General features: G+C 43.6%; 1 protein-coding gene across 1 annotated transcript; it reads right to left on the minus strand.

Annotated features, from left to right (window-relative positions):
- Nucleotides 1-237: 237 nt before the first annotated feature.
- Nucleotides 238-14,099, minus strand: KCNE2 (potassium voltage-gated channel subfamily E regulatory subunit 2). Its single transcript, XM_077299391.1, has 2 exons — nucleotides 13,938-14,099; nucleotides 238-4,405 (listed from the first exon to the last, which is right to left on the minus strand). Exons 1-2 carry the CDS (start codon nucleotides 13,978-13,980, stop codon nucleotides 4,041-4,043), a joined length of 408 nt encoding a protein of 135 aa, XP_077155506.1. The 5' UTR covers nucleotides 13,981-14,099; the 3' UTR covers nucleotides 238-4,040.
- Nucleotides 14,100-16,508: the final 2,409 nt, after the last annotated feature.

A 16,508-nucleotide genomic window follows, 5' to 3' on the forward strand; every position in this document is an offset into this window, starting at 1 on the left:
CACCACACACAATCCCGCCCCCCCACCACATCACCACACATAATCCCGCCCCCCACCCCATCACCACACATAATCCCGCCCCCCCACCCCATCACCACACATAATCCCACCCCCAACACATCACCACACATAATCCCGCCCCCCACCCCATCACCACACATAATCCCGCCCCCCACCCCATCACCACACATAATCCCACCCCCAACACATCACCACACATAATCCCACCCCCAACACATCACCACACTATTGTTATTAACTTCATTTTTAGTTAATTTACCACCTGCGTAAGCGCTATTGAATGTTGTCATTATTTACTTTAGTTTAATCACCGGCAGCGTTAATTAGATGGCAATGAGCGTGCCGAGCGTTAGCTGGCTGGAAACATCTAGTACAGTATATATAATTGTACGTATACTGAGATTTATCGAAACTGGTGCAGGGAAAAGCAGAACAGTTGCCTATTGCAACCAATCGAGTTGTTTCTTTCATTTTCAAAATGGCCTCTAAGAAATAAGAGCTGAAACGTGATTGGTTGTTTCCTTCACACCAGTTTTCATAAATGTCCACCATGTTTTGTCCTCCCCTTCATTTCTATCGTGACTTGGAAAAAAACGTTTCTAATCTTTTAGAGGATATTCTCGGCCAGTTTCTTCCTGAGAAAAATTGTACATTTTATGTTAAAGATTAAAGCATTTTCAAGGTGACAGGGTTTCATGTTTGTCCTCGGTGTGTGATAAGAAATCCATTAGAGATGAAAAACAAGTAATGGACAAAGCCAGATGATAAAATATTAAGGTCATGTTGTGTGACTTTCTGCCAATCCAGTACAACAAGCAAATTTGTAGATTGCGGCTCCCAATTTCCTTTGTAGATTTCCTTTACAGCCTTCCTTTCGTGGGATAATATAAATCACACATTCCACCTAAACGTGGGGGGGTTTTTTGTTGAGTTTTTCGAGGAAAAACTGAGCGAAAACTCCAGGTTTTTGTGGAGTATTTTGGAAAGTTTCCGCTTAGTTTCCTCTCCAAAAACTAATTTGGATATGTGCACACAATGTCTTTAATCCAACGGCGGAGTCTTCTTTTGCAAAGCCGTTCAGAAAAAAAAGTGTTTTTTTTTCCTGAAGCGTTTTTGCAGCTGATTCACTACTCAATTCTTTTACCTATATCTTCTATTAAAGAGAAGCCCCTCGAAAATTAAACATATTACCACTTTTAACGGCTCCAGGGTTTCCAAACAGTTAAAAGAATTTATATAAACTGGAACATGTTGTTTTGATATTGGTGTGTATTATGTCCATTTTATGCAACAATTATTTGCCACTTTTTTAGGCAGAATCCACCTGAAAAGTTGACGTGCACCCATACCCTAAGTGTATGTTCACACAATTTTTTCTACTGGATTTTGAAATGCATTCTGCTCCAAAATCCACATGAAAAGCTGCTTCAAATCCTCTTTAAAATGTTTTCCTTCTGATATAAATGGGGAAACGCGCTTCTAGCGATAATTATTATTTTATTTTTCATGTGATGCAATAATTCAATTTTTGAGGTGTTTCTGCTTGATAATAAAACACTCCAAGTTTGACTATTGAATTAATTTGAGAAAAACATAAAACAGCCTGTAAAAACCCCTCCAAAAAAAGCACCGAAACACGTAGGCTATGTGCACACGCTGCGGATTACACTGCAGGTTTTTCCGGACTGATTTTTGTAAATCCGCAGGTAATCTGCACTGCGGATTTCCTGTGGAATTACCGCGGTTTTTGTGTGGATTTCACCTGCGGTTTTACACCTGCGGATTCCTATTATGGAGAAGGTGTAAACCGCAGCGGAATCCACACAAAGAATTGACATGCTGCGGAATAAACAACGCTACGTTTCCTTGCTTTTTTTTTCCACAGCATGGGCACTGCGGATTTTGTTTTCCATAGGTTTACATGGTACTGTAAACGCATGGAAAACTGCTGCGAATCTGCAGCGGCCAATCCGCTGCGGATCCACAACAAAATCCGCAGCGTGTGCACAAAGCCTTAGGCACTGATTCATCAACTGCGATTTATTGAAGTCACTTTTTTTTTTAGTTTTATGGTATTCACTGACGTTTCTTGCGTCAAATTCTTCAGAATGGAGCACTCAGTTCTGTACTTTGGTACAAAATAAAAAAAAATGTTCTTTATTTTTTACTGCAACCATTTTTTTGCACATTTTTAGAGCAAAAAGTCTTAAATTATTCAAGAAGTCTCACATTTGTTTGAAAAAAGCGGCAAATTAAAAATCGCAGAATCCTTACTCCGTCAGGATGTGCTAAAGAATGCAACGTTTGGAAGAAGTCACATTTCTTGACTCTGTCTAAAAAATATGTGGATAAGCGAAGATGTTGAGGGAAAATAGTAAAAACTAAAAAAAAAAAATCTTTAAAAATGACACAAACCTTACAGAGAATGAAGTCACTAAAAAGATGTAAGTTACTCCAAAAAACTGGAGAAACAACAGTGAACAATTGGGTCCTTACTTTTTTAAAACATATTTTATATAACATTTTCAACCATAAATGTTATATTTTTGTTGTTTGTTTTTTTTTTAAAAAAAGCTTAAAATCAAGTATTTGTTTTGTTTGTTTTGACACTTTGTGGTGTATTAAAGTGTTAATTTGTTTAATAGTCAACTTTGGAGTGTGCGCTGTTTGTTTTCATAGCAGAAACAGAGCAGGAAAAGACTTATTGATTCTTTTCTTCAGGAGCAGAAACTCTTCAAACCATCCTCAAACACTCTGCAAAGACTTGGAGGTTCTACTTTTTTATTATTATTATTATTATTATTATTATTATTACTGCTTTAGAAAAAAACTAATGGAAAAAAAGTATTTGTGTGCACAGTGTCAGTTTCCGCTACAAAAAAAAAAACTCAGCAAAAAGAGTGAGTGCAGATCGAATGGTCCTCCCCCAAAAATAAAGGCATGTCTATTTTTAATCGAAGTCACTGATGTTTGAATGAGGCCTTATTCAAGGAGTATTTGAAGCTGTTTTTAAATGTGGATTTTGATGCAGAATTGGCTCTGAAATCCATGCAAATAATCTCGTGGATTTCAACCCTCTACATCAAAGTGTGTAAAAATCCACAGAAAGAATTGAGATCCTGTGGATTTTAAATTCTACACCGCAGGTCAGAAAATCTCTGGTGCGTGAAATTTGCTTAAATCAAATCTGCTTTTCTGGTAAACTTGCTGTTTTTACATGACAAAATCCGCACAGAAAATCTGAATCTAATGCACTATGTATCGGAAAATCTCCATGGATCTCTTCAGGCTGTGACTACTCCTAGATTTTTGTGGTACACAGAGGCAGATTGAGAGTGGTCGTGGCCACAAATGGGCGCTTTTGGTCAAGTTTGGGGTTGCTATTTAAGGTAGTCTAGGGGTGGGATTAAAGCTTCCCTGAATTGCCAGCACTAATTGTTGTAGTTATGCCCTTGTGAATGTACCAAATGGGTGTATATAGCAGGTATGTACTGCACCATGGTTGTCTACCATGATAAAAGATTCTCCCCAAAAGATTTAACCTCTGCTCCATTCATTGTCTATGGGACTGTTGGTGATAGTGGAGCACCCTACTTGACTTTCTCCTTCATTCCCGTAGAGAATGAATGGATCATGCCCACCTCTGCTCAATTCAAGGCATTCAGTTCCTGGTCGCAGAGAGCCATTTTCAAGATCGCTGGATGTCGTAGAGGTTCGTATCAGTAAGTTATCACATTTCCCATTTATGGGGTAAAACGTTCTATCTTAGGAATAACCCTTTAAGCTATAGAAAAGCACCATGTTTCCCCATAGAAGCAATGCTATCTCCATAATATGGTATGTGATGAAACATGGCAGGTACACGAAGATAGAATCTGATTCCATAAGATTCTATTTCAGCATACATGAGCCGTATTAAGGGGGCCCTCAATACAAGACTAATAACGTAAGTAAAAATAGGCAAGAGATGAGAATACGATGAGTCTCAAGGTGGTCAGGCCAGATCGCTTTCTCCTGGCTCATTGGCCCTGTGATGATACCGGGGCAGGATATGACTTAGCTCCTGGATTTTCCAGGACCGTTGCCTTCGTCTCATGGAAATCATTGGCGATGTATGTACTGTATGGATCCTGGTCATCCAGGTATTTATGTCTTTTGGAGCGGGTGGTGCTCACCAAGATGGCCACAATGATGAAGGAGAAAATCCCAATCATCACCATAAGGTATAGGATGACGTAGTCGAAATCCTCAGCCTTGAGCTTGGCCTGCAGTTTATCATCTTCCATGGTCTTGTTCTTGTTCCAGATGTTCATGTAATCCTGCAAAACTTTTTTAAAAGCATTTTCCAGTGACTGCGTTAGGTTAGCGGACATGACGAGCGATCCTGTAATATGAGACATAATCGTTAATACATGGTGTAATTGTAGGCACTGTCTTTACACGGATATGACGATAAGCTGGGGCGATGGACATAAAGGGACCATAATGGTAGGGGACAATGGAACTATATTCTGCTCATAAGTGGTCCCATGCAGCCACCAAAAAAAGTCAACCAGAACCAGACTTACAAATTACATTACAGGCAGTAAAATGTAGATGAGATTGAGATTCTGGGAGAATTGACCAAGCTTGAAGCCTTACTATGTGTATAATTAAATGTGATACTTACAGAAAAATATAACATTCGAACAATGCACTAATACATTACAGATAGATACATCGATATTTAGAAAGGAGAAGCAGCCCTGTGCATACCTCCCAACCGTCCCGGATCCAGCGGGACTGTCACGATTTTGACAGTCTCCCCCGCTGTCACGGCACTGGTTGGGAGGTGTGCAATGTATCAGCCGGTCATCCCTGCACCCGCAGAGCCTTACACCACATATTGGCTGCTCTGTGCGCACAGGACCTGTGATGAGGTCACAGGAAGGGAGGAGTCAGGGGTCACATGATCGGGACCTCCATGGATTGCTGGACTCGGCTGTGCTGGTTGCCAACTTGCCATGGTGCTGCTGGATGAGGTAAGTAAGCTGCCTTATGTGTGGGATCAGGAGGTGTTTACAGTGTGGATGTAGCAGAGCCATGTGTGTATGAGGTGTATGGAGTGGAGCCGTGTGTGTATGAGGTGTATGGAGCGGAGCTGAATGTGTACGAGGTGTACGGAGCGGAGCCGTGTGTGTATGAGGTGTATGGAGCGGAGCCGTGTGTGTATGAGGGGTATGGAGAGGAGCTGAATGTGTACGAGGTGTATGGAGCAGAGCGGGGGTGTACTGAGCAGAGCCGTGTGTGCAAAGTGTACGAATCGCAGCCGCGTGTGTAAGAATAGCTATGTGTGGCCATTATACGGTACGAAGTATCATGCGCGGCCAATATACAGTATGGAGCATCATGTGCAGTCATTATACAGTATGGAGCATCATGTGCGGCCAATATACAGTATGGAGCATCATGTGCAGTCATTATACAGTATGGAGCATCATGTGTGGCCAATATACAGTATGGAGCATCATGTGTGGCAACTATACCGTATGAAGCATCATGTGTGGCCATTATACAGTATGAAGCATCATGTGTGGCCATTATACAGTATGGAGCATCATGTGGGGCCATTGTACAGTATGAAGCATCATGTGTGGCCATTATACAGTATGGAGCATCATGTGCAGTCATTATACAGTATGGAGCATCATGTGGGGCCATTATACAGTATGGAGCATCATGTGTGGCCATTATACAGTATTGAGCATCATGTGGGGCCATTATACAGTATGGAGCACTGTGTGGCCATTATACAGTATTGAGCATCATGTGGGGCCATTATAGAGTATGGAGCATCATGTGTGGCCATTATACAGTATGGAGCACTGTGTGGCCATTATACAGTATGGAGCACTGTGTGGCCATATTTTTTTGTTTATAATTATTCTTTATGAAACAGTGTGATCATCAGTGCTAAATGGGTGTGGTTGGGATGTGGATATGGGTGTGACTAGTTATGAATGGGTGTGGTCAGAGGCGTGGATAAAAAATTTGCTTTCTCCCTCTTTCCCATCTTCAAAAGTTGGGAGGTATGCCAATAGTGTGGTCGACTTCGACAGTCAATCCCTCCACTTCAGGGGCGGACTGGGCCGGGTGGCAAAGATGCAAATGCCCCCCGGGCCGCTCCCCCTGCAGCTGATCAGGGCCGGCCGCCTGGTGGTGGCTGTAGAGCCACACATCAAATTGTGCGCGGCCGTGTGCGCTGCACTGTGACGCGGCCGCTGCACTGTAAAGTGGCCGGCAGCAGTCACAGTTGGCGCACACGTCCGCGCCGGGTCCGGGAGCTGTGTGCGCGGCTGTCAGCTTGACGGCTGCACAGCTCCTGCTCCCTCCATGATATCTCTCTATGCTTCCGGGTCAGGTGTCGCGCGTGCGCGATGACGTCATCGCGTACGTGCCGACATGTCCCGGCCAGGACGCTAGCAGAGAGGCGCTGCAAGGGAGCGAGTGGTGATGTAAGTATAAAAAAACCTTTTTTTTTTTTTTTTTTAAATTAAATGGTGGGTAACTGCAAATGAAGAAGTGGGGAGGGGTGAAAGGAGGCTGCACATAATGGAATTTTGGGGATTAAAGGAGGCTGCACATGACGGAATTTGGGGGGATAAAGGAGGCTGCACATGACGGAATTTGGGGGGTTAAAGGAGGCTGCACATGATGGAATTTGGGGGGATTAAAGGAGGCTGCACATGATGGAATTTGGGGGGTTAAAGGAGGCAGCACATGATGGAATTTGGGGGGATTAAAGGAGGCTGCACATGATGGAATTTGGGGGGGTTAAAGGAGGCTGCACATGATGGAATTTGGGTGGATAAAGGAGGCTGCACATGATGGAATTTGGGGGGGTTAAAGGAGGATGCACATGATGGAATTTGGGGGGGGGGTTAAAGGAGGCTGCACATGATGGAATTTGGGGGTTAAAGGAGGCTGCACATGATGGAATTTGGGGGTAAAGGAGGCTGCACATGATGGAATTTGGGGGGATAAAGGAGGCTGCACATGTTGGAATTTGGGGGGATAAAGGAGGCTGCACATGATGGAATTTGGGGGGGTTAAAGGAGGCTACACATGATGGAATGTGGGGGTTAAAGGAGGCTGCACATGATGGAATTTGGGGGGTTAAAGGAGGCTGCACATGATGGAATTTGGGGGTTAAAGGAGGCTGCACATGATGGAATTTGGGTGGATAAAGGAGGCTGCACATGATGGAATTTGGGGGGGTTAAAGGAGGATGCACATGATGGAATTTGGGGGGGTTAAAGGAGGCTGCACATGAGGGAATTTGGGGGTTAAAGGAGGCTGCACATGATGGAATTTGGGGGGATAAAGGAGGCTGCACATGATGGAATTTGGGGGGATAAAGGAGGCTGCACATGATGGAATTTGGGGGGGGTTAAAGGAGGCTACACATGATGGAATTTGGGGGTTAAAGGAGGCTGCACATGATGGAATTTGGGGGTTAAAGGAGGCTGCACATGATGGAATTTGGGGGGTAAAGGAGGCTGCACATGATGGAATTTGGGGGGTTAAAGGAGGCTGCACATGATGGAATTTGGGGGGATAAAGGAGGCTGCACATGATGGAATTTGGGGGGGTTAAAGGAGGCTACACATGGAATTTGGGGGTTAAAGGAGGCTGCACATGATGAAATTTGGGGGTTAAAGGAGGCTGCACATGATGGAATTTGGGGGGGTTAAAGGAGGCTGCACATGATGGAATTTGGGGGTTAAAGGAGGCTGCACATGATGGAATTTGGGGGGATAAAGGAGGCTGCACATGATGGAATTTGGGGGGGTTAAAGGAGGCTACACATGATGGAATGTGGGGGTTAAAGGAGGCTGCACATGATGGAATTTGGGGGGATAAAGGAGGCTGCACATGATGGAATTTGGGGGGGGTTAAAGGAGGCTACACATGATGGAATTTGGGGGTTAAAGGAGGCTGCACATGATGGAATTTGGGGGTTAAAGGAGGCTGCACATGATGGAATTTGGGGGGTAAAGGAGGCTGCACATGATGGAATTTGGGGGGTTAAAGGAGGCTGCACATGATGGAATTTGGGGGGATAAAGGAGGCTGCACATGATGGAATTTGGGGGGGGTTAAAGGAGGCTACACATGGAATTTGGGGGTTAAAGGAGGCTGCACATGATGAAATTTGGGGGTTAAAGGAGGCTGCACATGATGGAATTTGGGGGGTAAAGGAGGCTGCACATGATGGAATTAGGGGGTTAAAGGAGGCTGCACATGATGGAATTTGGGGGGTAAAGGAGGCTGCACATGATGGAATTAGGGGGTTAAAGGAGGCTGCACATGATGGAATTAGGGGGTTAAAGGAGGCTGCACATGATGGAATTTGGGGGTTAAGGAGGACTGCACATGATGAAGGAGGAGTTGGGCTGCACATGATGAAGTGAGGGTAAGGGGCACTGCACATGAAGTGGGAGGTAAGGGGGACTTCACATGATGGGGGACTCGTAAGCTTGCAATCTATGAGGTTGCATAATAACCAATTATATATTGATTGTGGGTGGACCTCTGTATTCAGATGTGTAGTGTAGAAGAAAGGGAAAAAGTGGGGAATGTGCTCTGAAAGCGGTGCTCTAGATAACTGTGTTTTTTTATGCAGAGGTGAGTCCTGGCTGGAAGAAGCGATGGCGGTCTGTGCTGCATGAATGAGAAAAGCAAAGATGAAGGACTTCAGCTAGAGACGTCACTGGTGAGTCATTGTATTACCTGTGCTCTGACACTATACACTGTATACTATATACAGAGCTCCTGTATATAATGTCACTGGCAGTGGTGATCACTGTATTACCTGTACACTGGCACTTTTTACAGAGCTCCTGTGTATAATGTCACTGGTGATCCCTGTATTACCTGTACACTGACACTATATACAGAGCTCCTGTGTATAATGTCACCAGTGATCACTGTGTTACATGTACACTGACAGTAAATACAGAGTTCGTGTAAATAGCACTTAGTATTGTGTTTTTTTTTTTTAATTAATGATCAGTATTGTAGTATTCAGTCACTGTGTGGTGGTAATATGTGGTCTGGTCATGGTGTGGCGGTATTTGTTCATTGTATGTGGTATTATTGGTCATCATGTGGTGGTAATATGTGGTCTGGACATGGTGCGTTCGTATTTGTTTATTGATGAGTGAATATACTCGTTACTCGAGATTTCCCAAGTACGCTCGGGTGTCCTCCGAGTATTTTTCAGTGCTCGGAGATTTAGTTTTCAGCGCCGCAGCTGAATGATTTACATCTGTTAGCCAGCATAAGTACATGCGGGGATTCCCTAGCAACCAGGCAACCCCCACATGTACTTATGCTGGCTAACAGATGTTAATCATTCAGCTGCGGCGCTGAAAACTAAATCTCTGAGCACTAAAAAATACTCGGAGGACCCCCGAGCGTGCTCGGGAAATCTTGAGTAACGAGTATATACGCTCATCGCTATATTTGTTCCTTGTAAGGGTACCGTCACACAGTGAAATTTCCATCGCTACGACGGTACGATTCATGACGTTCTAGCGATATCGTTACGATATCGCAGTGTCTGACACGCAGCAGCGATCAGGGATCCTGCTGAGAATCGTACGTCGTAGCACATCGTTTGGAACTTTCTTTCGTCGCTTGATCACCCGCTGACATCGCTGGATCATTGTGTGTGACAGCGATCCAGCGATGTGTTCGCTTGTAACCAGGGTAAACATCGGGTAACTAAGCGCAGGGCCGCGCTTAGTAACCCGATGTTTACCCTGGTTACAAGCGTAAACGTAAAAAAACCAAACAGTACATACTTACATTCCGGTGTCTGTCCTCCGGCGTCTCAGCTTCTCTCCACTGTGTGAGCGCCTGCCGGCCGGAAAGCGAGCACAGCGGTGACGTCTGACGTCACCGCTGTGCTTTCCGGCTATGGCGCTTACACAGTGGAGAGAAGCAGAACGCCGGGGACAGACACCGGAATGTAAGTATGTACTGTTTGTTTTTTTTACGTTTACGCTTGTAACCAGGGTAAACATCGGGTTACTAAGCGCGGCTCTGCGCTTAGTAACCCGATGTTTACCCTGGTTACCCGGGGACTTCGGCATCGCTCCAGCGCCGTGATTGCAAAGTGTGACCGCAGTCTACGACGCTGGAGCGATATTCATACGACGCTGCGATGTCACGAATCGTGCCGTCGCAGCGATGGAAATTTCACTGTGTGACGGTACCCTAAGTGGTATTATTCAGTCACTATGTGCTGGTAATGTGTGGTCTGGTCATGGTGTGACGATATTTGTCCCTTGTACTGTATGTGGTATTTATGGTTGTTTAAAACAAAATGTAAATGTATGTCACTCATTCCCTTAAAGAAAAATCCATAAAAATATATTTATTTTTAATAGTTTAGAGTAGAGTAGGGCCCTGCCGAAAGAGTCTACCATGTCATGCTGTCAACTTAAAAATGATTTTCGCCAGAACAAAAGCTGTTGGTTATTAATGTGATCTGGTGTTTGATGGGAACTGTTAATATCTGATCGGTGAGGATGTGGTGGAGAAGTTGAGTTTTTCCAAGAATGAGCAGTGGGACAGTGGAGGTGGAGACTTCAGTGTGCTCACTCAGGCGGCACGATGACATTATTGCCTCATGCCACTCTGCGGACCGGAAGAGGAAAATATGGGGGAGAACTGGGGCCATCCTACTATATATATGGGGAGAACTGGGGTCATCATTCTAGATATTTGGGGAGAACTGGGGCCATCATTATATATATATATATATATATATATATATATATATATATATATACGTTGGGATGTTGGGCTGTGGGGACCATCATACTATATATGTGGGGCAGTGGGATACCTTCGTACTATATATATCATCATACATCATATTGGGCTGTGGGGCCACCATATTCCATATAGGGGGCTGTAGGGACATGATACTATATATAGAGGGGAAGCAGGATCATCATACTATCTATAGGAAGCTGAGAGGTACATAACATCGCAATTAGAGAGCTGTAGGGGACCATCATACTATATATAAGGGGTTTTGGTGACATACAATTTGTGGGGAGCTATAGTATATATAGGAAACTTTAAAGCCTCATATTATATATAGGAGGCAGTTATGATGATACATCATATTGTATATAGGGGGCTATGTAGCCATTTTACTATATATAGGGAGTTTTGGAGTCCTCAATGTATAATAAAGGGGTATTGGGGGCTGTAGGACCATCATTCTGTATATACAGAGCTGTGTGGGTGCTCAGAGGACATTATTTGTTATGAATGACATTATTACATTATTATGACATTATTAGTTTTGATAGGGGCACTCGGGATCCTTTTTTTTGGGGGGACAGTGTTACTTTAAGTGAGCACTCAAGGGTATTTATTGCTGGAAGGAGGTACGGTACTTGGGATATTATATCCTTCAAAGGCCCATACATGTCGTTGCACAGTAGGGGCATTACTACTTTCTGTGGGATACTTTAATTTTGGGGGGTGGGAGTAATCCCAGTTATGACACAATTGATTAAATATTGGGGTCAGTGGTCCACACTGCAGGTGCACACAGAGTGGGGAGTTTTTGTAGGTTGGGAATAGATGGGGACGGCGCTAGAAATGTGAGAAGTCAAATGTGCCTTTGTTGTAATCTGTGCAGATGAGTCCTGGCTGGAGAAGTTGTCATGTCGGTCTGGGCCAGATAGAAAAGTGAACGATCTGAATCAGAAAGAACGTCATGTGTAAGTTACTATATATATAACTGTACTGTAATCACTTGTTCTGCGGAACTGGTATCTACCAATATACGGTTACTGTTAGGTTGTAATATTGCTCTTTTTAGGTAACTTTTTTTTTAAATTTAGTAGCAGCTAAATGTAATTCAGTCATAGTAAAGGGTGTATGGTGGTATCATTGGTCTTTGTATAGAATGTAGTTTCATATAGAGGTAATGGTGATATTATAATATTATGTATTCGCTATGTAGTGGTGACAGTAGTAGGCACTGTGTAGCCGTATTATTGTATGTATGTTTGTAAGTAAGCTCCGTTATGGCACCATATCTAAGCAGTAAACTTGGTTCTAGAACTGTATCAATGTAGTAATCTAGATTATGGTACCGTATGTATGCCATAATCTCGGTTCTGCTCCAGTTTCTATGTAGCAGGCTTGGTTCCATGTAGTAGACTTATTAAACTCGGTTCTGCTCCCTTATTTCTGTAGTAAGCTCTGTTCTGCTCCCATATCTCTGTAGTAAGCTCCATTCTGCTCCCATATCTCTGTAGTAAGCTCCATTCTGCTCCCATATCTCTGTAGTAAGCTCAGTTCTGCTCCCATATCTCTGCAGTAAGCTCCACTCTGCTCCCATATCTCTGTAGTAAGCTCGGTTCTGCTCCCATATCTCTGTAGTAAGCTCTGTTTTGCTCCCATATCTCTGCAGTAAGCTCTGCTCTGCTCCCATATCTCTGTAGAAAGCTCCGTTCTGCTCCCATATCTCTGTAGTAAGCTTGGTTCTGCTCCCATACTGCTGTAGTAAGCTCCGTTCTGCTCCCATATTTCTGTAGTAAGCTCTGTTTTGCACCCATATCTCTGTAGTAAGCTCGGTTCTGCTCCTATATCTCCGGAATAAGCTCGGTTCTGCTCCCATATCTCTGGAGTAAGCTCGTTTCTGCTCCCATATCTCAGTAGTAAGCTCGGTTCTGCTCCCATATCTCCGGAGTAAGCTCGGTTCTGCTCCCATATCTCTGGAGTAAGCTCGGTTCTGCTCCCATATCTCTGGAGTAAGCTCGGTTCTGCTCCCATATCTCTGGAGCAAGCTTGGTTCTGCTACCATATCTATGCAGCAAGCTCTGTTCTGTTCCCATATCTATGAACCAGTCTGTTTTTAAAGCCTGTTATCTCTGCTACTTTTATGCAATGGCCAGAGATTATTAGGGAAAAGTAGGGCCACCGCAACTGAAGGGCCACTGCCTTGTGATTGCCCCCCAGGCTGAAAAATGCCAGCCAGCCCCTGCTCCACTTGTAGGTACAAAAACATGGCAGCACTGAAAATTTAAAGTGAAAAGTAGCAAGGGTTAAAGTAAATGTGAAGACATACATATGCATGCGTAAGCAGGCAATTCTGGGGATCTGCCTCTCAAGTCCTGCTGTCTCAGCCATTATTGCAGGAACCAAACACTCGTCTGTACAGCGACACAACCTCTCCATTCCAAGCTGCTCTACTACTCAAATACCGAGGGGTCAATATAGTAACACATGACAGACATAGGGGGCTTGTTTCATCATTTTTAGAACAAATAGTCACATGTTCTGCTTAAAACATCACATAATTTGCAAGAAAGTTACATTCGTATATTAGATCACTCCAGGGGAGAGGGACTGGAGTTTATTTGCGTAAAATCATTGCAACTTTTTAAAGTGGATGAATCAGCTGGAAAAGTCTAGAAACAAAAACTACACCTACTAATGGTGAGCATAAAAAAACAGGCAAAGTAAAATAGATGGAAAAGAAGAATTTGTCACAAAAAAAAACTGGAAAAAAAGAGAAAAAAATAGCCCAAAAAAAGGCAAAAATGCAATATTGAATCAGGACCAAAAACTGTTATGTAATCCCAATATTTGGGGAATCGCATCATTGTGGAATGTTTTAGTTATACGCAGATCAAGAAAAGTTCAACGTGGTATGTTGCATAAAGATATGGTTGAATAAGGTATACCTATACTGTTTTTATCAGATAGTGCAGGCGCTGGACTGCTTTTTAGGTAGATATATAAAAAGATAGAGACAGATATGACTTATGATAGATAAATAGATCATTATTGCAGTAAAATACATTGACTAAATCATTCTACTCTATGCGTCACACTTACTGCGTATAGCTGGGGTGTCTTTCTCTCTGCCAGCCATAACCATATTTCCGCCAGTCACACTCTGGGCTGCGCTTTATATACCGGTCAGCTTTATCTTATCTCTGTGTGAATACAAACATAAGCCTGCGACCATAACCTCCATTTTTCACAGCATCCGACAGTGCGTTCTGTACAGTGGATAGCAAAAGGTTATGTCCTTGCAGTTACTATTTGGAGGCTATTTTTCTATCTACTGGCTAACACGGTACCAAGATATATTTCTTTCCTGTATCATATTTGGAGGCTGGACTTTTGCAATTTTTCCATTTAAAAAAAATCACAACAAATAAATGCATGCTCAGGATAAGCCAAGTGTGCACAGTGCCATTCATATTGCCCATATCCATTAAATAGTATAGGTTTAGAGACTAGATCTGAGGACTCCCGCCAGGGCGGAGTGGGATATTGGCGCTCTCCATTAGTGATAAGGTTTATCTGAGCATGCTCGGGTGCACACAGAGTGTCCTCAGCGTGCTAAAAAAATATGTTCGAGACCCCGCGGCTGCATGTCTAGCAGCTATTCAGCAATTATTGCATAAAAGTTTATGGAACGTTCAACACTTCTGTGCACACGTGAAAACTTCAATCATTTGTTCTGTTACACTTCTTCCTGCACAGGAAGGAGCTGCCTCTGTCACCTGGTCACCCAGATGCTCCTCCTCAGCATAGCAGTGACACAGGAAGTAGCTAGCTTCTCTTCCGATTTGAAATACATGACTGGATGGATAGATGGATAGATAGAGACATGATAGATTTTACTATATGTAATTGCAAAGTTTCATTCTCTGTTGTTTTGTTTTTGTTTAGTTTTTTTTGTAGCTGGTCTATAACAGAATGCAAACTGAGAACCTGCAGTGTGAAAAGCAAAAACTGTAACAGTGAATCTTCTTAATAAATGCAGTATATTGTATTCGTTTATAAAAATATACCAGAACATTATAAGTGAAAAAAAAAATTTCCCCATAAAGTTACTTAAAAATAATGATGCAAAAACAATTAAAAAAAATCATAGTCCTTAACGCATTTCTAAATAAATGTCACTAAACAGTATATAACATAGTCATTTGGTAGCAGTGTATTGTAGCAGCCTGTACAAAAAAAGAGAGCAGTTCATTTATGTTGATCAATAAATGGAATAAATATAAATAAAAATAACACAGGGCTCGCTCACATAAGCGTATAAATCGGACTAGTGCAATCCGATAAAAATAGGATTGCATTCGGACCAAGGTTATTCAATGATTCAGTGCTGATCTGTGATTTTTTTTTATAAGCTCGGATCCGATTGCGATTGGACTGATAAAAAATTGTAGAATGCTGTGAATGGATGCGAATCTCGGATTGCAATCGCCAATGGAAGTCAATAAGTGAGAGAAAAAAAATGGACCATGCATGTGCAGCGCCCCAGCGTCCTGGTCGTTGCAGTATTGTCGCTCTTCCACCAGGGGGAGTGATGTTACGTCTGATGGTACAAAAGGAGTTCACCTGACCAGGTATCACAGTCACACACTACACTTCACACTCCGGCCACCAGGGGGAGCAAAAGGTTCTATCTATTAGGCCACTCCTCACACTCGGGTAAAACTGGGGTTGGATAGGAAGTTAGGGAGAAAGCTACCTGGGTGAGACCCAGGAAAGACCTGTCAGGCAGACAGAGGGAGAAGGAGGAACACATGAGCTGCAGACAGAGGTCCCTGTCAGGGGTGGGATCCTGACAGAGACATAGCACGAGATAGAACGTTATGGAGCTGCGCCTGCACCTCATTGCGGCAGCATCCTAAGAAAGGACAAGAAGCGGAGTATATTGTTGAGAAGTGAGAAACGAGATCACAGCACAAGGAGATAATACCGGGAGGAGTCCTGCCTTAAGATCGGCAACATCCTTCTGAGGCGCGTAGCCGGTGGCCGGAACACCGAGGGAGTAATAGGCTCTACGCATTACTTCAAACAACGGCAGGACAGTTAATTCCAAGTTGGCTGCCCAACCTTTAACTTAATGAAGACAACGGAGGCAAATTGTGGGAGAGGGGCGTCACTAGGGTCCCTATAAAATAGCTCCAGGCCTACCCCGTCATACGGGTCGTCCTATCCATATCATCTGGGGGACGGAGAGAGAGAATATCAGAAACATACACGACAGTTGTGAGGACTATCCCGTGGTGCTCAGCAGGGAAGTACTACAACACCCAGGCGCTAGTAGGAAGGCTACTGATTTCCACCTGCAAAGGGAACTCTGGATGTGCCTTTCGGACCGGCCGGTCTCAGCCAGCCCTGTTAGCAGTGCTCTGGATTGTGGACGCTGAAGTCTACAGTAAAAGGTAAAGAGACTGCAACCCTGTGTCCTCGTTATTTACTGCGACCTACACCATCATCATCTACCTTACTGGGAAGCCCTGGGGACATACTTCACCTGTGGGAAGGTATTCCATCTAGCTGCCATAACATCACCCCAGCGGACCCCTAAGCAGCGTCGGTCACCCTGACCAAACACCACAGGTGGCGTCACGAACACTTGACAAACTACATCCTTTA

The sequence above is a fragment of the Ranitomeya variabilis genome, chromosome 3 (assembly GCF_051348905.1).
Source record: "Ranitomeya variabilis isolate aRanVar5 chromosome 3, aRanVar5.hap1, whole genome shotgun sequence".
Lineage (NCBI taxonomy): Eukaryota > Metazoa > Chordata > Amphibia > Anura > Dendrobatidae > Ranitomeya > Ranitomeya variabilis.